Raw genomic sequence first — 23,290 nt, 5'->3', positions numbered from 1 at the left:
TGGCCAGGACTGACTAAGGTTAAAATAAATTTAATTGAGATAATGAATTTTAAAAGCAAGTGAGCACAAAACTTGAATTTGATTTTTCTCTCTCTTAAGAGGACAAGATTTCTAAAAATGTTGAACTGCCTTTGAGAACAGATTTCAAGTTTCTTTACCTTTTAAGTGATCTGTTCTGTATTTGCCTTTGAAATCTTTTATTGTTACTTTGGCTAAGTGAATATTGTTTCAGAGTGACCTGTGATCGTCTCTGACTGAGTGTTCTAAACCCTTTTTGATTTGGGGTTTTTCTTTTGACAAAACTTTCTAAATCAAATTCTAATGAAGTCCTCTTGACATCTAGCTAACTCTGGGGTGCTTCAAAGGGGCCCTGAACCATCCCAAAGAGAGATTTTAAACTAATTAGGTTCATTTGGTAATTTAAATTACATGGGAAGTATTGTCAAATGAGTAATAAATATTCTTAGGTTATATTGTATGGTAAATGTTACTAATATAGATATTCTAGAATGCATATGGACTTCCTAAAATTCTGATGTGTCCTGGTAAAATGTTATCAGTCATAATTCTAGTTATTATCTACAAATGTTGTATGTCACAGCAGTAACCAAGTTTCTATGTCAGTTGCATTGCAGTCAGATTTAAACGTGCCTTCTTAAGTCTTTTGTCATTATAGACAGTTATGTTTTTATTCTGATGCCTTTGCAAAAATGCTTCCTCTTCAAGAAGATTTATAAAAAGGACTTTTGGATAAATACAAGTTTCTGACTTTCAGACCATAATGCTGAACTGGGTAAGAAATTATAGAATCCAAATGAGAAACCTAATGGCCTCATAAACTGTTAACAAAAAGAGTTAGTTACAGAAGACTGAGTGAACTGGTGAATATGGTTATACTTTTTATGGTTTCTATCTGAAAAATTACTGGTTTAAATCTGTGTTTTCCAGGTATAAGGAAACTTTTCCCTTAAACTAATTATGACTTACAGTAATTTGGTAAATTATACCTTTGTAAGCAGAATTGAAACATTTATCATTTTTCTCTATCTGCTCCCTCCACAGATTGTAAACTCTGGTTCCCAGCAGCTTTATCAGGTAAATTAAAAAGGCCACTCATTAACAGGTACAGAAAGCTCGAGGCATTTGGGGGACCATAAAGAAGGAGGAATTCACCTAGATCTGTTAGGCGAAATCTGTGATAAGCCCTCGGCGTGATTTTCCGAGCCCTCAGAGGTCTTTTAAAAGTTCAGTCTGAGACTCCATATAAAAGTTTCAGCAAAGCAAAAGGCCTATATGATCAAGTACAGTTACATAAATTATCAGGCCAAGGTTTTGAGACCAGAATTATTTTTGCAAACAAGTTAGTCTTAATTTGGTTATATTTGGTAGAAATGAGGGTAATTTCAGAAAGAAAAGCTGTTTCAGTGAATGTTAAATCCTAGTCTTGTTAGTGGAGGTCTTTATTTACTAAGACTCACTTCCCAGATAATTCCTTGCTGTTACGTTATATGGATGTAAAGTTTACTTGAATTATTAAAAGGACAGTCTAAGTTGTTTCTGAAGCTTATCTCAGTAATCTGTCTTTAGATGAAGATCAGATGCCCCACAACCTCCAACCAGGGGATTATGCATACTGGAAATGACATAATTTAGAGGACTATCTCCAATCTAGATGCAAGTACTCTTATCAGGTACTCTTTTCTATCTCATGCACAGGGAAACTGAAGGGAATTGACTCTTGGATTAATTTCCAATTACAAAGGGCCCCTGCACCGGACTGGTCTATAGAGAGGAGTGCTGACCTCAAACTCGCCTTAAAATGATGCTCAAACAGAGGAAACTACACTCATGCCAGGACGAGGAGAAGATGACATCAGAGGTAGATAGCTAGCCCAAGATGCTGGACCTGACTTGTATGACCATTTATAATGTTTTCTTGACTTCTTGGACCTTTGCATGTGAATCAGATGTTTTCCTATAATGGACATGATCCTCTATGCTGGTTTTAAAAATCAATCCAGTTGTTGGGTTTGTGACCAATTACCTGCATCTACTACTGCTGGATTACCGTGGTGGATTTCTCCACTCCAAGGTTCTAATTAGATGGCCCTTAGGACATTTATTTTAGAAGAAAGAAAGTTCAGTCCTGTTCAGGCTACTCTTGATGTTACTAGATGGAATCCCCTTACCTAACCAATTAACAACACCCGCTCTGACCCTGGCCATCAAAAGGACTTTTGCTCTAAAGTAACTCAAGCTCAGTCAGAGCAACAGCAACATTTCAGCCAAGGAATAAAACCTCCCACAATTATGGGATGGATTTATGTGGTTAACACCCAGCTATGGTCATTTGAGTTTTAAGCCCTCCCCACCCCGTCCCCCCCTTATCTTGGGAACAATGAAATTATACTAAGGATAACCAGCCTACTAACAGTAGGAAATTGGGCTGAGAGCCTTATGGACAGTGCCAATATGTCATTTCCCTGAAAGATAAGGTCTGGTACAGAACAGACTAAGTCAGATGACCTGAGGATATACTGGGCTGCACCTAATGGAAGTTCTTGGCTTAATTCTCACTTATGACTTTAATAATGCTGCTAGCCATCTTATTTGTATTTTGCCTGTTTTATAAGATTGTTGTTTTTTGCATTACCAAGTGTGTGACTGAGCCTGTGACAAAAAAATATAGTTTTATATGAGATCAATGATTGTAATACTGTGGTTCTAGATAGGGGACGATACAACAAGAGGGAATTTTCCTGGAGCATAACAGACTAGTAAGACAGGTGGTCCAGAGTCCTTAGTTGCTATCAAAAGACCTAGTCCAGTAATAGCACATTGGGTGGCCTATCAGCAAAACCTTTACCAGACCTAGGAATGAGCCTTCCTATCACTGTGGGACAATATGGTCATGAAATGCCTCTCAAAGCATGGTTGTATTTATGACCATGAGGGGGCCCTGTCAGCTACAAACTGGCACTTGCCATCTACCTCTACAAGGATTGAATCATGTGCTCTGCAGCTGCTGACCTTCCCCACCCCCTGAAAGGAGTTCAGGGTGGAGAGCTGAAATGAGGCCCTCTGTGCTCTGGGAAAAACAGGCAGAACACGTCTTCGGATAGTTAGATATTTTCAGCAGATGACTTAGTGAGCCCAATTCTTGTATCTCCTCGTATCTAGAAAAACACTAAAATCCTTCATGGTGACAACTGCTCCTCGTGACTAGCAGAAGCCTTCTGCAAAAAAAAAATATGTGCTTGATTTCATGTACTCCCCCTTCACCAAAATCACATATATACTGACCTTCCCCCCTATCTCTTTGTAGCAGTTTCTCAGAACTATCTGAAATGCTGTCTCCCAGGCCAGAGTCCTCATTTTGCCCCAAATAAAACTTGATTCACAACTCTCATGTTCTGCACTTTTATTAAGTTGACACTATTATTGGGATAATTATTATTATTATTACCCGTTAGTTCGTTACTAGTGCTGACCTCCTTTCTAAGTACTTTGTTACGTTTGCTCATTCAATCCTATACACTGTATACAATTTCAAGAAAATTGAAGTGGAAATAATCTTGTTCAGGCTTTGCAGGCAATACTAGGCCCCTGACCAATGCGTGATATTGCCTGGACTACATGCTTGCTCATAAGCCCCCAAAGCAAGTCTGGTGGCCCTTAAGATAAAGAAAGGGAGTGCGTCTTGGAATTCCTTGAGCCCTGAGAACCTGGCCAGTTCCCCAGGGTCTGGAAAATATTGTGACTCACAAGGTAAAGCAAACAGCATTCTTGAAGAGACTCAGGGCTGCATATTTGCACGTAAACTGATGGTATCAGTTTGCGGCCTGGTATTATAAGCGGGACTCCCCTAAACTGAAATTTGAAGTCTCACCCATGGAGTGAACGCACTGCTTGGGACCTTTCCCAGCTGGGACACCAGATTGCTGTTTCTGGGACTTACCAGCACTGTTTGAGTCTGGATGTAGATGTCAGCCCAATTTGGGGATGTAAATGCTTTAACTTCTCTCTCTCTCTCATTTATATTTCTTTCTTTTTTTGATGATTTCTTATTAAAATTGAGCTAAAACTGTTCATTTGTGTGATGAGTGGTGTTTTTTGTTAACAAATCCTTTGAGGCTAAAACGAAAGTAAAACTTTTGGCGAAACACACCCTTCACATATTTACTCTTCACAGCCTCCCAGAAAGCTAAGTTATGTTGTTCTTGTTATTTTATTATTACTACTGCTAATCACTCCTTAGTAATGTCTGCTTCTGTACTTTATACACAAGTGGTTTATATACACTTACTATTTGGATCCTTATATACCTTCACATATTTAGTCTTCTCAGCATCCCAAGGTAGCTTTGTTGTTGTTGTTGTTGTTGCATTTTTAGTATTATTAATAATTATTATTACTAGTAAGTTCTTTCCTAATATCAACCACTCTTCTAGGTACATTATATACACTCACTCATTGAATCCTTATATGCCTTAACATAGTTAGTCTTTGTAATGTAGTCTGATGTCAGGGAGCCTGATTCCTCCAGCTCCATTTTTCTTTCTCAAGATTGCTTTGGGAATTCGGGGTTCTAATGGATAAAGAAGATGTGGCCCATATATACAATGGAATATTGCTCAGCCATAAAAAGAAACAAAACTGAGTTATTTGTAGTGAAGTGGATGGACATAGAGTCTATCATACAGAGTGAAGTAAGTCAGAAAGGGAAAAACAAATACCATGTGCTAACACATATATATATGAAATTAAAAAAGAAAAAATGGTTCTGATGAGCCTAGGGGCTGGACAGGAATAAAGACACAGATGTAGAGAATGGACTTGAGGACACGGGAAGTGGGGAAGAGTAAGCTGGGACAAAGGGAGAGGGTGGCATGGACATATATACCCGACCAAATGTAAAATAGATAGCTAGTGGGAAGCAACCACATGGCACAGGGAGATCAGCTCGGTGCTTTGTGACCACCTAGAAGGGCGGGATAAGGAGTGTGGGAGGGAGATGCAAGAGGGATGGAATATGGGGATATATGTATATGTATAGCTGATTCACTTTGTTATACATCAGACAGTAACCCACCATTGTAAAGCAATTATACTCCAATAGAGATGTTAAAAAAAAAAACAAAACATAGATAGTCTTAACAGTCTTAGTCATCCCAGTGAGGTGGATTTTTTTGTTATTTTATAATTATTTGTATTATTATTACTCATTTGTTCTTTACTAATGCTGACCACTGTTCTAAGTAATCTATTTACATTTACACACTGAATCCTTATACACCTGAACTTACTTAGTCTTCATAGCATCCAAGTGAGGTAGGTTTTTTTGTTGTTATTTTTAAATTTTTATTATTAATAATAATAACTTATTAACATATTGAGTCTTCCTAACAACCCACTGAGGTAGATGGTTTTTGCCATTGTTTTTCTTTTCTTCCTTTTTAACATCTTTGTTGGAGTATAGTTGCTTTAAAATGTTGTGTTAGTTTCTGCTGTTTAACAAAGTGAATCAGCTATATATATACATATATCCCCATATCCCCTCCATCTTGTGTCTCCCTCCCACCCTCCCTATCCCACCCCTCTAGGTGGTCACAAAGCACCGAGCTGTTCTCCCCATGTGATGTAGCGTGTCCTCAAGTCCATTATCAACATCTGTGTCTTTATTTCTGTCCTGCCCCTAGGTTCATCAGAAACTTTTTTTTTTTTTTTAAGGTTCCATATATACGTGTTAGCATATGGTAATTGTTTTTCTCTTTCTGACTTACTTCACTCTGTATGACAGACTAAAGGTCTATCCACCTCACTACAAATAACTCAATTTCGTTTCTTTTTATGGCTGAGTAATATTCCATTGTATATAAGGGCTACATCTTCTTTATCCATTCCTCTGTCGATGAAAACTTAGGTTGCTTCCATGTCCTGGCTATTATAAATAGTGTTGCGATGAACATTGTGGTACATGACTCTTTTTGAATTATGGATTTCTCAGGGTATATGCCCAGTAGTGGGATTGCTGTGTCGTACGTAGTTCTATTTTTAGTTTTTTAAGGAAACTCCACAGTGTCCTCCATAGTGGTTGTATCAATTTACATTCCCACCAACAGTGCAAGAGGGTTCCATTTTCACCACACCCTCTCCAGCATTTATTGTTTCTAGATTTCTGATGATGGCCATTTGGACCGGTGTGAGGTGATACCATTGCAGTTTTGATTTGCATTTCTTTATGATTAGCGATGTTAAACATCCTTTCATGTGTTTGTTGGCAATCTGTATATCTTCTTTGGAGAAATGTCTATTTACCTCTTCTGCCCATTTTTGGATTGGATTGCTTGTTTTCTGATATTGAGCTGCATGAGCTTCTTGTATATTTTGGAGATTAATCCTTTGTCAGTTGCTTCATTTGCAAATATTTTCTCCCGTTCTGAAGGTTGCCTTTTCGTGTTGTTTAGGGTTTCCTTTGCTGTGCAAAAGCTTCTAAGTTTCATTAGGTGCCATTTGTTTATTTTTGTTTTTATTTCCATTTCTCAAGGCGGTGGATCAAAAAGGACCTTGCTGTGATTTATGTCAAAGGGTGTTCTTCCTATGTTTTTCGCTACGAGTTGTATAGTGTCTGATCTTACATTTAAGTCTTTGTTCCACCTTAAGTTTATTTTTCTGTATGGTGTTAGAAAGTGTTCTAATTTCATTATTTTACACATAGCTGTCCCGTTTTCCCAACACCACTTACTGAAGATGCCCTCTTTTCTCCAAGGTATATTCTTGCCGCCTTTATCAAAGATAAGGTGACCATATGTGTGTGGGTTTATCTCCTGGCTTTCTATCCTGTTCCATTGATCTATATTTCTGTTTTTGTGCCAGTACCATAATGTCTGGATTACTGTAGCTTTGTAGTATTGTCTGAAATCAGGGAACCTGATTCCTCCAGGTCCGTTTTTCTTTCTCAAGATTGCTTTGGCTATTCAAGGTCTTTTGTGTTTCCATACAAATTGTGAATTTTACTGTTCTAGTTCTGTGAAAAATGTCATTGGTACTTTGAGAGGGATTTCACTGAATCTGTAGATTGCTTTGGGAAGTATGGTCATTTTCACAATGTTGATTCTTCCAATCCAAGAACATGGTATATCTCTCCATCTGTTGGTATCATCTTTAATTTCTTTCATCAGTGTCTTATAGTTTTCTGCATACAGGTCATTTTTCTCCTTAGGTAAGTTTATTCCTAGGTATTTTAATCTTTTTGTAGTGATAGTAAATATGAGTGTTTCCTTAATTTCTCTTTCATATTTTTCATCATTACTGTATAGGAATGCAAGAGATTTCTGTGCATTGATTTTGTATCCTGCTACGTTACCAATTTCATTGATTAGTTCTAGTAGTTTTCTGGTAGCATCTTTAGGATAGTCTATGTATAATATCATGTTATCTGCAAACAGTGACAGCTTTATTCCTTCGTTTCTGATTTGGAGTCCTTTTATTTCTTTTTCTCCTCTGATTGTTGTGGCTAAAACTTCCAAAACTATGTTGAATAATAGCGGTGAGAGTGGACAACCTTGTCTTGTTCCTGATCTTAGTGGCAATTGTCTCAGTTTTTCACCACTGAGGATGATGTTGGCTGTGGGTTTGTCATATATGGCCTTTATTATGGTGAGGTAAGTTCCTTCTATGCCTACTTTCTAGAGAGTTTTTAATCATAAATCAGTGTTGAATTTTGTTGAAAGCTTTTTCTGCATCTCTGGAGATTATCATATTGTTTTCATACTTCAGTTTGTTAATATGGTGTATCAAAGTGATTGATTTCCATATATTGAAGAATCCTGGCATTGCTGAAATCAACCCCACTTGATCATGGTGTATGGTCCCTTTAATGTGCTATTGGCGTCTGTTTGCTAGTATTTTGTTGAGGATTTTTGCCTCTGTGTTCATCAGTGATATTGGTCTGCAGTTTTCCTCTTTTTGTGACATCTTTGTCTGGTTTTGGTATCAGAGTGATGGTGGCCTTGTAGAATGAGTTTGGGAGTGTTCCTCTCTCTGCTATAGTTTGGAAGAGTTTGAGAAGGATACGTGTTAGCTCCTCTCTGAATGTTTGATAGAATTCCCCTGTGAAACCGTCTGGTCCTGGGCTTTTGTTTGTTGGAAGATTTTTAATCACAGTTTCAATTTCAGTGCTTGTGATTGGTCTGTTTACATTTTCTATATCTTCCTGGTTCAGTCTCGGAAGGTTGTGCTTTTCAAAGAATTTGTCCATTTCTTCCAGGTTGTCCATTTTATTGGCATATAGTTGTTTGTAGTAATCCCTCATGAGTCTTCGTATTTGTGAAGTTTCACTTGTTACTTCTTTTTCATTTCTAATTCTGTTGATTTGGGTCTTCTCCCTTTTCTTCTTGATGAGTCTGACTAGTGGTTTATCAAATTTTTTATCTTCTCAAAGAACCAGCTCTTAGTTTTATTGACCTTTGCTATTGTTTCCTTCATTTCTTTTTCATTGATTACTGATTTATGATTTCTTTCCTTCTGCTAACTTTGGGGTTTTTTGGTTTTTGTTTTTGTTTTCCCTCTTTCTCTAATTGCTTTAGGTGTAAGGTTAGGTTGTTTATTTGAGATGTTTCTTGTTTCTTGAGGTAGGATTGTATTGCTATACACTTCCCTCTTGGAGCTGCTTTTGCTGCATCCCATAGGTTTTGGGTCATCGTGTTTCCATTGTCATTTGTTTCTAGGTATTTTTGATTTCCTCTTTGATTTCTTCAGTGATCTCTTGGTTATTTAGTAGTGTATTATTTAGCCTCCATGTGTTTGTAATTTTTTTTACAGTTTTTATTCTGTGATTGATATCTAGTCTCATAGTGTTGTGGTTGGAAAAAATACTTGATGCGAGTTCAATTTTCTTAAGTTTACCAAGGCTTGATTTGTGACCCAAGGTATGATCTGTCCTGGAGAATGTTCCATGAACACTTGAGAAAAAAGCGTAGTCTGGTGTTTTTGGATGGAATGTCCTATAAATATCAATTAAGTCCGCCTTGTTTAAGGTGTCATTTCAAGCTTGTGTTTCCTTATTTATTTCCATTTTGGATGATCTGTCCGTTGGTGAAGGTGGGGTTTTAAAATGCCCTACTATTATTGTTTTACTGTCGATTTTGTCTTTTATGGCTGTTAGCATTTGCCTTATGTATTGTGGTGCTCCTATGTTGGGTGAAAAAATATTTACAATTGTCATATCTTCTTCTTGGTTTGATTCGTTGATCATTATGTAGTGTCCTGCTTTGTCTCTTGTAATAGTCCTTATTGTAAAGTCTATTTTGTCTGGTATGAGAATTGCTACTGCAGCTTTCTTTTGATTTCCATTTGCATGGAATAACTTTTTCCATCCCTGCACTTTCAGTCTGTATGTGTCCCTAGGTCTGAAGTGGGTCTCTTGTAGACAGCATATATACAGGTCTTTTTTTTTTTTTTTTTTTTTTTTTGTATCCCTTCAGCTAGTCTGTGTCTTTTGGTTGGACCATTTAACCCGTTTACCTTTAAGGTAATTATCGATATGTATGTTCTTATTACAATTTTCTTAATTGTTTTGGGTTTTCTTTTGTCAGTCTTGTCCTTCTCTTGTGTTTCCTGCCTAGAGAAGTTCCTTGAGCATTTGTTGTAAAGCTGGTTTGGTGGTGCTGAATTCTCTTAACTTTTGCTTGTCGGTAAAGGTTTTAATTTCTCTGTTGAATCTGAGTGATATCCTTGCTGGGTAGAGTAATCTTGGTTGTAGGTTTTTGCCTTGCATCACTTTAAATATGTCCTGCCACTCCCTTCTGGCTTGCCAAGTTTCTGCTGAAACTTTCCGATCAGCTCTTACCCTCATGGGGTTTCCCTGGTATGCTATCTCTTGCTTTTCCCTTGCTACTTTTTTCTTTGTGTTTAATTTTTGGTAGTCTGATTAATTTGTGTCTTGGCATGTTTCTCCTTGGGTTTATCCTGTAAGGGACTCTCTGCCTTTCCTGGACTTTATTGACTATTTCCTTTCCCATGTTAGGGAAGTTTTCAACTATAATCTCTTCAAATATTTTCTCAGACCCTTTCTCTTTCTCTTCTTCTTCTGGGACCCCTATAATTCGAATGTTGGTGCATATAATGTTGTCCCAGAGTTCTCTGAAACTGTCCTCAATTCTTTTCATTCTGTTTCCTTTATTCCGCTCTGTGGTAGTTATCTCCACTATTTCATGTTCCAGGTCACTTAACTGTTCTTCTGCTTCAGTGATTCTGCTATTGATTCCTTCTAGAGAATTTTAAATTTTATTTATTGTGTTGTTCATCATTATTTGTTTGCTCTTTAGATCTTCTAGCTAATTGTTAAAAGTTTCTTGTATTTTCTCCATCTCTTTCCAAAATATTGGATCGTCTTTACTATCATTACTCTGAATTCTTTTTCAGGTAGACTGCCTATTTCCTCTTCATTTGTTTGGTCTGGTGGCTTTTTACCTTGCTCCTTCATCTGCTGCATATATCTCTGTCTTCACATTTTTCTTAACTTACTGAGTTTGGGGTCTCCTTTTTGCAGGCTGCAGGTTCATCGTTCCCATTGTTTTTGGTGTCTGCCCCGTGGGTAAGTTTGGTTCAGTGGCTCGTGTAGGCTTTTTGGTGGAGGGGACAGGTGCCTGTGTTCAGGTGGGTGGGGCTGGATCTTGTCTTTCTTGTGGGTAGGACTGCATCCTGTGGTGTGTTTTAGGGTGTCTGTGAACTTAGTATGATTTTAGGCAGCCTCTCTGCTAATGACTGGGGTTGTGTTCCTGTCTTGCTAGTTGTTTGTCATGGGGCATCCATCACTGGAGCTTGTTGGCCATTGCGTGGAGCTGGGTCTTAACGTTGAGATGGAGATCTGTGGGAGAGCTCTTGCCAGTTGATATTATTTAGCGCTGGGAAGTCTCTGGTGGTCCAATGTCCTGAACTCAGCTCTCCCACCTCAGAGGCTCAGGCCTGACACCTGGCCAGAGCCCCAAGACCCTGTCAGCCACACGGCTCAGAGGAAAAGTGGGAAAAAAAGGAAAGAAAAAATGATAATAAATAAATAAAATAAAATAAAATAATTAAAATTAAAATATAAAACAATTATTAAAATTAAAAAGTAATTAAAAGAAGAAGAAGAGAGCAACCAAACCAATAAACAAATTCACCAATGATAACAAGCACTAAAATCTATACTAAGTTAAACATAAAAATCAGAAACAAGTCAGTCGCAGACAGCAAAACGCAAGTCTACCGTTGTTCCTAAAGTCCACCATCTCAGTTTGGGATGATTTGTTGTCTCTTCAGATATTCCACAGATGCAGGGTGCCTCAAGTTGATTGTGGGGATTTAGCCCACTGCTCCTGAGGCTGCCCGGAGAAATTTCCCTTTCTCTTCTTTGTTCTCACAGCTCCTGGGGTTCAGCTTTGGTTTTGGCCCCACTTCTGTGTGTAGGTTGCCCTCAGGCTTCTGTTCCTATCCCGAAAGGACGGGGTTAAAGCAGCGGCTGATTAGGGGGCTCTGGCTCACTCAGGCTGGGAGGAGGGTGGGATAGAGTAGACATAATTGGAATGCGGGATGAGCCTGTGGCAGTGGAGGCTGTGGTGTCGTTGCACCAGCCTGAGGCATGCCGTGTGTTCTCCCGGGGAAGTTGTCCCTGGATCACGGGACCCCGGCAGTGACGGGCTGCACAGGCTCCTGGGAGGGGAGGTGTGGATAGTGACCTGTGCTCGCACACAGGCTTCTTGGTGGCTGCAGCAGCAGCCTTAGTGTCTCATTCCTGTCTCTGGGGTCTGTGCTGATAGCCGCGGCTCGCACCCATCTCTGGAGCTGGTTTAGGCAGTGCTCTGCCTTCTGTGGGCAGACAGGGAAGGAATCTCCTCTCCTCACCTCGAAACAATGGTCTCTTGGCCCTTAGGGCTGGACTCTTAGTTCCAGACTTTTTCCCGGAGTCCCTCATGGTTAGCTGCGATGCACTAACCCCCTTCAGGCTTTGTTCACGCAGCCAACCCCAGTCCTCCGACTGGGATCTGACCTCCAAAGCCCGAGCCTCAGCTCCCAGCCACCATCCACCCCAGTGGGTGAGCAGACAAGCCTCTCAGCCTGGTGAGTGCTGGTCGGCACCAATCCTCTGTGCAGGAATCTCTCCGCTTTGCCCTCTGCACCCCTGTTGCTGTGCTCTCCTCCGTGGTTCTGAAGCTTCCCCCCCTGCCACCCCCATCTCCGCCAGTGAAGGGCTTCCTAGTGTGTGGAAACTTTTCCTCCTTCACAGCTCCCTCCCCGTGGCGTAGGTCCCATCCCTATTCTTTTGTCTCTGTTTTTTCTTTTGCCCTACCCAGGTACATGGGGAGTTTCTTGCCTTTTGGGAAGTCTGAGGTCTTCTGCCAGCATTCAGTAGGTGTTCTGTAGGAGTTGTTCCACATATAGGTGTATTTCTGATGTATTTGTGGGGAGGAAGGTGATCTCCACATCTCACTCCTCCGCCATCTTGAAGGTCCACCTCCATTGTCTTTCTTATAATTATCAGTATTAATACTTAGTTCTTGTAAATGCCGACCTTGTCCTAGGTACTTTATATAATTTACTGTTTGAACCCTTGTACACCTTAAATTATTTCGTCTTTACACTATCCCAGAGAGGTAGGTTTTGCTTTTGTTTTTGTTGTTGTTATTTTATTATTATTAATACTAACTTGTTCTTTGGTAATGCCAACCTCCATCTAATTACTTTATATACACTTCCTCATTAAATCCTCATATACCTTAACTTATTTAGTCTCTGGAGCAACCCAGTGATGTAGTATTTTCTTGCTTTTGTTATTATTATTATACCATTTTCATTAAAATTATTACCAGTTAGTGCTTTAGTAAACCTGAACTCTGACTTGATATGCTATAAACATTTAATCATTGAATTATACACCTTAACTTATTTAGACTTTACAGTATCCCAGTGAGGTAGGTTTTGTTTGTTTTTATTTATCACTATTATTGTTATTATTACTGGTTATTTTTAATGATGTCGATCTCTGTTCTACGTACTTTATGTAAATTTACTCATTGAATTTAGGTATTTTAATTTATTTAGTCTTCACGGCCTAAGGGTGAGGTAGTTTTCTTTTTGCTTTTTCATATTATTAATCGTAATCATTATCACTAGTTAGTTCCTTACTAAGGTAGACCACTTCTATGTATGTAACATGCACTTACTCATTGAGCCCTTATCCATGTAAACTTTTTAATCTTCAAAGTATCCCACTGAGGTAGGTTTTGTTGTTGTTATTTTATTATTATTGTTACTGGGGAATTCTTTACTAATATGATCTCTATTCTAAATACTTAGTATACATTTATTCATTGACTCCTATACACTTTAAAATATTTTGTTTTCCCAGATTCCAGTTAGGAAGGTTTTGCTATTGTTCTTCTTTCTTCTTATTAATAATTATAACTATTATAACCAGTTAGTTCTTTACTGATGCCAACCTCTGTTCTAAGTACTTATATAGATGGACTCATTCATGCACTCTTATACACCTCAGCTTATTTACTCTTCACAGCATCCCAGTGAAGGAGAGTTTGTTGTTTTTGTCATTTTATTATTTTTGTTTTATTATGTTTATTGCCAGTTGGTTTTTACTAGTGCTGGCCTCTGTTGAAAGTGCTGTGCCTACATTTACTCACTGAGCCCTATACGCCTTACTTAATTGTCACAGATCTCATGCAGTAGGTTTTATTGTTATTGTTATTTTATTGTTATCAATAATAATTTGTTATTATTCTTTATAGTTAGTTCTTTATTACTTTCATATATTTACGGTTTGAATCCTATAAACCTTAACTTATTTAGTCTTTACAGTATACCAGTGAGGTAGGTTTTGATGTTGTTATTTTATTATTATTAATATATATGTTAGTTCTTTATAAAATCGACGTCTGTTCTAGTACTTTATAAATACTTATTCATTTATTTCTATTTAGTTATTTTTTTTAAATTAATGCTTGTCTTTAACTACTTTGATACATTTATCAAATTCTATAATCCTTGAATTCTACAGTCTTTAATCTTTACATAATACCATTGAGGTATGTTTTATTGTTATAATTATTGTTGTTGTTGTCATTATTACTACTTTGTTCTTTACTAAGGTCAGCCTCTGTTGTAAGCCCTTTGGGTACATTTACTTAGTGAATCCTATACACCTTAACTAATTTAGTCTTCACAGCATCCCAGATAGGTAGGTTTTGTTTTGTTTTGTTTTTGGTTATATTATTATTATTGTTTACTATTACTAGTTAGTTCTTTACAAATGCTGACCTCTTTTCTAAGTAGTTTGATATATTAACTCATTCAGTCCTATACACTTTAACATATTCAATGAGTGACGTAGGTATTATGTTATTTGTATTTTTATTATTAATAGTCCTTATTATTATTACTTGTTTGTCTTTTACTAATGCCATCCTCTTTTCTAAGTTCTTTAGATACATTTATTCATTCAGTCCCTATATGTCTTAACTTACTAAATCTTTCATAGTATCCCAATGATATATTTTTGTTTGTTTCCATTATGTATTATTATTGCTGTTGTTGTTACTAGTTAGTGTTTTATTAATGCCAAGTTCTATTCTGAGTACTTCAACACACTTATTCATTGACTCCTCTACACCCTCACTTAGACTTCACAGCACCCATGTAGCAGGTTTTCTTTGTTTATCATCATCATGATTTCATCATTACTACTTAGCTTTTGCTAATCTTGACCTCTGTTCTTACTACTTTATATACATTTATGCATTGAATCCTACTCATCTTAATTTCTTTAGTGTTCACAGAATACCATTGAAGTATGTTTTGTTGTTGTCGTTATCTTAGTACTATTATTATTATTACTATTGCTATTGTTATTATTGGCTAGTTCTCTATGAATGCTGACCTCTGTTCTTAGTACATTGTGTACCTTTACTCATTGAACCCTGTACACCTGAACTTATTTAATCTTCACAGCATCCCAGTGGTGTCACTCTTTTTTAAGTATTACTACTAGTTAGTTCTTTAAAAATCTGAGCCTCTAGCTTTAGTACATTATATATATTTGCTCTTTGAATCATATATACTTTAATGTATTTAGTTTTCCCAGCATCCCACTGAAGTAGGTTTGGTTGTTTTTTTATTATTAATTTTTGCAATTATTACTAATTACTTCTTTACTAATGCCATCCTCTGTTCTAAGTACTTTGTATATTTACTCCTTGAATCTTATATACCTTTACTTATTTAGTCTCATAGCATCCCAGTGAGGAGGTTTTGGTGTTGTTATCATTATTATTATCATTATCACTGTCATCGTCATCATTACTATTAATAGTACTTCAATAATGTTGACCTCTAAATATGTTAAATATATTTACTCATTACATCTTTATTCCCCTTAGTCTCTTCAGTCTTCACAGCACCTCAGTGAAGTAGGAGTTTTTTTGTTCTTTTTATTTTTGATTATTAGTTTTACTATTTAGTTCTTTGCCAATGCCTACGTCTGTTCTAAGTACTCGAAATACATTTATTCCTTGAAACCTATACGCCTTTAAGTAATTTAGTCCTCTCTGTATCCCACTGAGGTAGGTTGTCACTGTTATTTTGTTATTATTACTATCATTAGTTGTTAGTTTGTTACCAGTGCTTACCTCTGCTCTAAGAACTATGTGTATTTTCACTCCCAGCATACTATATACCTTCACTTATTTAATCTTCATAGTATCTCAGTGGGTGTGTTTTGTTCTTGTTATTTTGTTATTATTATCATCATTACCAACTAGTTTTGTTTTTAATACTTTATATACTTCCACTCATTGAATCAGCATATACCTTCACTTATAGAGTCTTCCCTACAGCCCAGTGGGGTTGGCTTTGCTTTTGTTGCTGTTCTTTTATTTTTGTTTATTATTCTTATTATCACCTTTAATTTTTATTATTACTGCTACTTAAAGGTGAAGAAACTGAGGGCCAGACAGGTAAAGGAAATAGTTCAATGTCAGGTCTGGTAAATGGCAAAGAAAGGAGTCAGATCTGGGCTGCATCTGGAGGCCATGCTATTACTTCATACCGTTAAATGTTTTTTAAAGGTTGGCATTTTAAAATATGGCAAATATTCATTATAAATATAAGAATACTTCTTATAACACTTGCTAAAACAAACAAACAAACACTTGCAAAAAATATGCAAAAACATCCGTTCATTTCCTAGGTATATTCTCAGAAGAAATTCATGTAAATATTCTCTCATGGACATGTATACAAATGTACAAAGGATGTCACTGTAGTGACTAAAACCAGAAGTGTCCATTCACATGTCCATAAAAAATAATAATAAAATGAAATATACACAGTAATTTCTAAAACAAACCAACTGAATGTCACCGACATTATATTAAACAAACAAACAAAAAAAAACCAGACATAGTATTTTATATGTTCATTTATTTGAAGTTCAAGAAAGGGAAAAATAACCTATTTTGATGAAGGTCATAGTGGAGGTTATTTCTGAACACGTGGAAAGAGAGGCGTTAAACATAAAACACAAATACATATAAATGTAAAAATGTATGTAAAATATTTTAAAATACAAGGTAGTTTAGGCAGTTGTTTAAAAGGTTATTACAACGTACAGTTCTCATTTGGGCTGCATGAATCTCCGATTAAGAAATACTGTTTCTGGAACAAATCAGTCTTTGAAGATAACTCCCTTTTTACCCTGAACTTACTTGCAAAAACCTGACATTTCAATCTAATACGTACTGTTTTCGTGTTTTGAGTTTTATTATTTGAGATATTTTTTAAAGGTTTAGAATATATGTATTGGAAAGTTGACTCTGACATATGATATATCATACGATGTGATACATATTGACCATCGGCTTATATTTATTCCAAAAAGTGATGCTTTTCTTTGCAAACTGCCAGGTTTTCTACTTTAGCCTGTATGCAAATTTTATAATGCCTTTGACTTATATTTTCACTGACATCTCATCAGATTAACCAGACGGGGGCTCCCTCCTCCCATCGCCCACCTCACTGCCATAATCTGAATGGTTCATATTCTCGACATGATACCTCTCTCTCTCCCCCTCTTTCTCCCCCCTCTCCCTCCCTCTCTCTCTCTCCCTCTCCCTCCTTCCCTCGCTCTCTCCCTCTCTCTTCCTTGCAGGAACGTAATAGTTAAGCGGCAATAGAAACAAGTACCTTGCCATTGTTAAAAGAAAATTTTCGGAAAAGAGGCGAAACCGTGAGTCCCACAGGAGCTAATTAAAGATTTCTTTTTACCCGATAGACGTTATAATCGGTTCAAAATAGAGGTCGAAGCGTGCAGAGTTTGTGCGGACTGAAGGAATTGAGTTGCAAATGGCAGCAAAACTGGTTTTTCCACAACGGGAGGAGGACCCAATATAAACTGTCAAAGAAGATAGAATGTACATATGTATTCACTAATTATCTGCAGTTTACGAAGACCTGCAAAGTAGCTGAAAAGACCAAGCAACAGGCCGTCTACGAGGGAGTGGGTTAGGAGTTAGGAAGATTTCCATCGAAGTGCGACATTTTTTCCCTATACCATAAATCCGTGAGTGTTTCTCTATAGTTTTGAGTTACAGTATTTAAAATAAAGAGTGAGAATTCTATTGTCTATGCTGACGATTACCGGACTACTAACATATATGAACGCCTATCTCATGGCCAATCTCGGGAACAACTAAAATTAGATATAAAAATATTTCCACTAATAGGAAAAACAGATGGCCTTTGAACTCAAGAAGTTTCAGTGTTGTTAAGATACTTTCTTACTAGTTAGTATTCTTTCAAGCGGTCATAAACAAAGGTTCAGTCATATTGTAATGTCCTAATTCTTTACATGTTAAACATGTTTATGTGGCTTATTTTGAAATTAAGTCACAGGTGAAATAATAGTAAAATTGAGATGAATAGGGCCTTTGACAGCGAGAGTAAGGAAATCAGCATCGAAAATAGACGTGAGAAAGTTCGGGCTCTGAAGTATAGTAAAAGGGGACGTCTGCAGGTCTGCGTAGCCTAGGTTACCCTATTGTGGCTCAGGCTTGTCCAGCTGCTGCGATGCTCCTGTGGCAGGAGTGAGCTGGTTGTGTTCGTGGGCTGTGAGCGGCTTAACCGACTTTCCATTCGTGAACGTGTGGCCTTGGCGCAACCGTCCTTGTATGTGAAGGGGTACAACGTCTCCTCTATGTGCATTCGGCTGCACAGTACTGAAGAGTCTGCAGGAAGCAATTTCTGTGACCTCTTGGCCTTCCGACGAGGTCGATATTTATAGCCCGGGTATTTGTCTCGGTGCATGGCTCGTAGTCTCTGTGCCTCCTCGAAGAATGGCTGCTTTTCAGCTTCTGTAAGCATTTTCCAGTCGTATCCCAAGCGCTTACTGATCTCTGAGTTTTGCATTTGGGGATTCTCTAGAGCCACCTTTCGCCTTTGATCACGAGACCACACAATGAAAGCGTTCATGGGTCGCTTGACGCGGTCCTGGCCGCTCTCTCTACCATTTCCTCCAGTTTCACACCGATCATTTGAGCCACCATGGTCCGTCCACAGTAGGGAAGGGGCTTTCCCAAAGTCGAGGCTATTTCGTTGCTGTACCGCTGGGCTGTAATCCTCACCGTTCACAATTCTGAACATGGCAGAAGCGTATGATTGCACCGTTTAAAAAGGGTGAGGAAGCAAAATTGGAAGGTGTAAGCGTTACGAAAATTATCTTGCTATTCAAGGGTTATTTCTGCCAGGGACTGACTGACTATAGCTTTTGCAGTGAAATATGTACTTCTCCGCCCCCAACACCTCCCCTCAATACCGCCCCCGGCCCTCAGCTAAAGCCCGCCCAACCAACCTACCTATTCTCAAGGGAAACTATTTAATACGATTGAATCGCTCTGCTTTCTGCTTTGTTTACATCTAATCAAAACCGCTGAAGGTGCTAACACCTGCTTTAAAATACAGACTTTGTCATTACAAAGCTATTTTATTATCCCCTTAATTCAAAGGCTGAAGGTGCAGCAGAGATACTAACGAATTGTTTATCGTTATGAATGTAAGTGAATATTACCTTAAACACAAAGCTTAAAGACAACCTGAACCTGTTAGCCGTTAGAACACACAGGATACCGAATTCATGCTAATCATCAAACTTGTTTCTTCACTTCTACCTAAAGTACAATTGAAAATTCTATATCAGTATTCCAGTGGCAAGTAACTCGGAATTCTATTATCTATGCTGACGATGATCGGAATGCTAATATATACTAACACCTATTTAATAGGCAATCTTAGAAACAATTAAATTAAATATAAAAAAAATTTCCATTGAAGAAAAACAAATGACCTTGGAACCCAAGCAGTTCCGTCGTGTTAATGTAACCCTTAAAAGGGACTGGGTTTTTGTCTTGGCGGGGGAGTGGAGGTGGGGGTGGTTTGAGAGGGTAGGCTATACAGAAGTATACTTGTCATTCTCTACTGCACTTTTACATAACGGATGATCAAAACTAAACAAAACAAAAAAGAACAATGTTCTCGAAATCTAAGTTTCTAAATTATAGCTATCAATTTGTCGTCTTTTATATTCTAGTTCAAACTTAGGACAAAATTAAAAGGTCGTACTTTACAAAGTGAAATAAATGAATACCTCCTCCAAATAAATCCTTAAGGCAAAACTGGGAGTTTTCATAAAATATTTGCATGTAATAAAATAGGAGAAAACTTCTCCGACACAAGTTTTAAAACTGTATTTGGAAAATGGGAGTAAAAATTATAGACTGCACAGGACATAACCTATGAAAAGTTAAAATAAAAAAAAATCTCACCAAGACTGCCAAAGAATGATGCCAAAATTCCTAAGAAAATAAAACTTAAATGATCCCTGCATTACATGCAAAAAAATCTTCATAACCAAATGTGATTTAGGCAATAAGACATCTGATACAATGAGTAATAGAAACTCCAAACAAAAATTAACTTAATCAAAAGACATGTATAAATCCCATAATCTGTATCCTGTCATCAAAGTTTAGTATTCTATGTTTAGGATTTAGATTCTAAGTTTAGTATTTCTGTGGATAATGGAAACTCCAAACAAAAATTAACTTAGTCAAAAGACATGTATATATCCCATAATCCGTATCCTGTCATCAAAGTTTAGTACTCAAGAGCCAAATAAAATGTGAAAATATTGTTACTTGGTCCAATTTGAAACAGGCATCTTACTACAGAATCAAATGTTTAAATTGCACTCATACACAAAAGCAGATTTTGTAAAGCTGGAAATTGTTTAACATGTGAGAAAAGAGTATATACCATTTCAAAACTGAAATTAAAAGGCAAAGAGGGATACATTCTGCAACGTGGAGGAACCTTGAAAACATCAACCTTTGTGAAAAAAGGCAGACACCAGAGGCCAGATACTGGAAGATTCCATTTATATGAAATCCCCTGAGGAGGTAAATGCAGAGACAGGAACCAAATTAGTGATGGTTGCCCAGGACTCAATAAAGGGGACATGGGGAGTAACTGTTACCAGGTGCAGGGTTTCCTTCTGGAGTGACGATATATTCTGGAACTAGATACAGGTGACAGTTGCACAGCATTATGAATGTACTTAAGTACTGAATTGTACTGTTTAAATGATTAAAATGAGTAAAATGAAAGTTATGTATATTTAACCACAATGAAAAAGAAGAAAAATAGGACCTCACAGGTATGAACATAATTACATAAAGGTTTGGGGAAGAGTTTTTTGGAGGAAGGGTGGCAAGAACATTTAAATTTAAAAAAGAGACTTCAGTGCTTTTAGACCTCCAGCTCCTAGAACAGGGCCTGGAATGTATTCGGTTCCTGAAATATTTCTTCAAGGCTTCAATTAACAAAAGGAGTGAAAATAGCTCCAAGCTTCGAGAAGGAAAGAGAACTGGTAATCCACTTTAAAAAAAAAAAAAAAAAAAAAAAAATGAGTCTCTAAAGTAATGATTTTTCATGCAAGAATGGAGGAAAGGAGATGGAGAGAGAGAGGCATGGTCATATTACCTCGGTAATGTGATATCATGTTTGTTTCTTTGAGTGCATTTTTAATGTTTCACCTCATTTTGATCTCAGAAACAAGGCTGATACTCACTCGCTATGCCCAGGTACAATATTTAGCAGTCCTTACAATATTGTGCCTTTATGCTGGAGAGTAAAAACATGCTCCCCTGAACTCCTGGGTAACTGGGATACCACCCCCATCCCCCATATTCATTAAAGAAAAGTTTAAGGCACCATTGGGTTAAATGACTACCACCTTTCCTATTCATTACTGACTATGTCTCAACAGTTAAATATGTTTTCCTCAATCAGACCCAGAAGCTAAGTGGTAGGAAGTGATATGGTCCTGCCAATATTAAATCCAAACAGGATTTACTAAGAGCAAAGTTCACAAAACAAACAAACAAACTCATTTGATCTTTTGGTGGGATTACTGTTCTAGAATATAAAAATGCTCAAGAGATATTAGATTCAAGTAATTTCATATAGACTTCCTTCTCAAATTAGAATAAAAATGGATAAGAACTGAAAACGATAACTGAGATTATTCCAGTGAAATCAACTGCACTTGGGGTGGTACGGATATGCACTTTATTCTCATGAGTTTAATACCCCCTGTGTTGTTCTCATTTTAATTTCTATGGTGAATGGAAGCACAGCTCAACAGTGTTTACACAATAAAACCCACAAATTTTTACATTAATAATTTATATACTTTCTTCCTCGCCACCCCACATCTCCTACTCCACCCCTCAGCCCCCAAAATTAGAACATCTTCAAATTAAGGTGTGGATACAAGGAAAATTACATGGATGTTACTCCATTTATTTCCTCTAAATGTATCAGGAGCTTCCCATCAAAATATGAATATAATGGAGTTAAAAGATAACTCCCCCCCCCCCCCCCCCCCCGCAAATCTTAAAGCAGTTGGAGTTTACTAATCTAAATCCACTTATGTGTCCATTTCCTTTGCAGGCTGTCTGTGAGCTTTGTTTTTTTGTGGTTTTTTTTTTAAGCCTAATGATACATAAAACACAAACAACAAAAGAAAAAGTACATAAAGTACACAGCAGCCAGTGTTAAAATATTTGTGCATCAAAGGACACTATGAAGTAAATGAAAAGATTAAATAGAATAATACTAAATTTATGGGTTTAAAAAATTTTTATAAATGGCTGATTTCCTTTGGAACTTTAGAGTCAAATGCCTTTAAGGTCTGTTTATTTGCTCCTTTGTTTGCTTTTTAAATCTTGCTGGATTCTTAAAATAATTGTGGCCTGGATTTAAAGGACTGGAATGAAATATTCTTTGAATGTGTTAGATACAAATCAATGCTCAGTTATTTCATTGTTCCAAGACTTTAATCAAGTAAACCATAAAGATTCCCTTAAACATGATCTATTGCATTGCTATCTCCTTTCCAGTGGCTTCCTAATTAATCGGGGGGGGGGGGAAAGAAAAAGAAACTACTGGAAAAAAAGAAGCTTACTAATACCTATCCACTATATTTAGTTTACAACTATAAAATAATGCTGCTTGTTTTCTTCTCTAGCCTCAAACACTTTCTTTTAGTTTACCGTTTTGAAATTTCCAAAATATAGGAGATTGCCTAAAAAAATGGCATAGCCCAAAGCATTTTCCCATATCAGTTGTAACTGATGGTATTAAAAAGGCATACCTCTGCTAGCCAGGTCTAAAATACGTAAAAAGGAAACTGATTACAATGCAGTCCTCCTTTCTACCTTGAGACATACAGGTGGCCTCACTCCTTTCATTTAACTTCTGATGCACAAGCATGACCTACTCTTTTTAATTCCTCTAATCAGCTCAGATGTTGTTTGTCTCAGCTTGTGTTTTTCTGTAAAATGAAGGTCACTTTTGATCTCCCCTCTGTTTCATTTCTCCCTTCTGTTTCTGTCAAGGTCAGTTATAGCTTCAGTTCTCGAGCGAAACAAGCAGCTATTTGACCAAAACCTACTTTAAGGAAAATTTGTTAAAGATATTCCATGGAAGTGTTCCATTGTACTTTGCACACATTCTTTTTTTCTCACTTTATTAAGATCAGAAACTACTTTCATTCAGCTTCTAATTTTTTGAAATAATTTATTTAATACTCCAGTAATTGGTCAACGCTTATGAGTATTTCTCAGTTTTCTGCTGAGGACTTTTTTCTTTCCTTTTCATTTTGTCTATATGAAAGATAGCATCC

At 37.1% G+C, this 23,290-nt stretch overlaps 1 protein-coding gene across 1 annotated transcript; it reads right to left on the bottom strand.

The window, feature by feature from the left end:
• Nucleotides 1-18,085: 18,085 nt before the first annotated feature.
• On the bottom strand, nt 18,086-18,690 carry LOC309653349 (sex-determining region Y protein-like; the record flags this gene model as incomplete). Its single annotated transcript, XM_082447954.1, is given in 2 exon segments — nt 18,086-18,303; nt 18,306-18,690. Coding segments are annotated over 2 exon segments (603 nt in total).
• Nucleotides 18,691-23,290: the final 4,600 nt, after the last annotated feature.

The sequence above is a fragment of the Balaenoptera physalus genome (assembly GCF_965194825.1).
Source record: "Balaenoptera physalus genome assembly, chromosome: Y".
NCBI classification, from domain to species: domain Eukaryota; kingdom Metazoa; phylum Chordata; class Mammalia; order Artiodactyla; family Balaenopteridae; genus Balaenoptera; species Balaenoptera physalus.
This window is presented reverse-complemented; position numbering and strand designations above follow the sequence as displayed.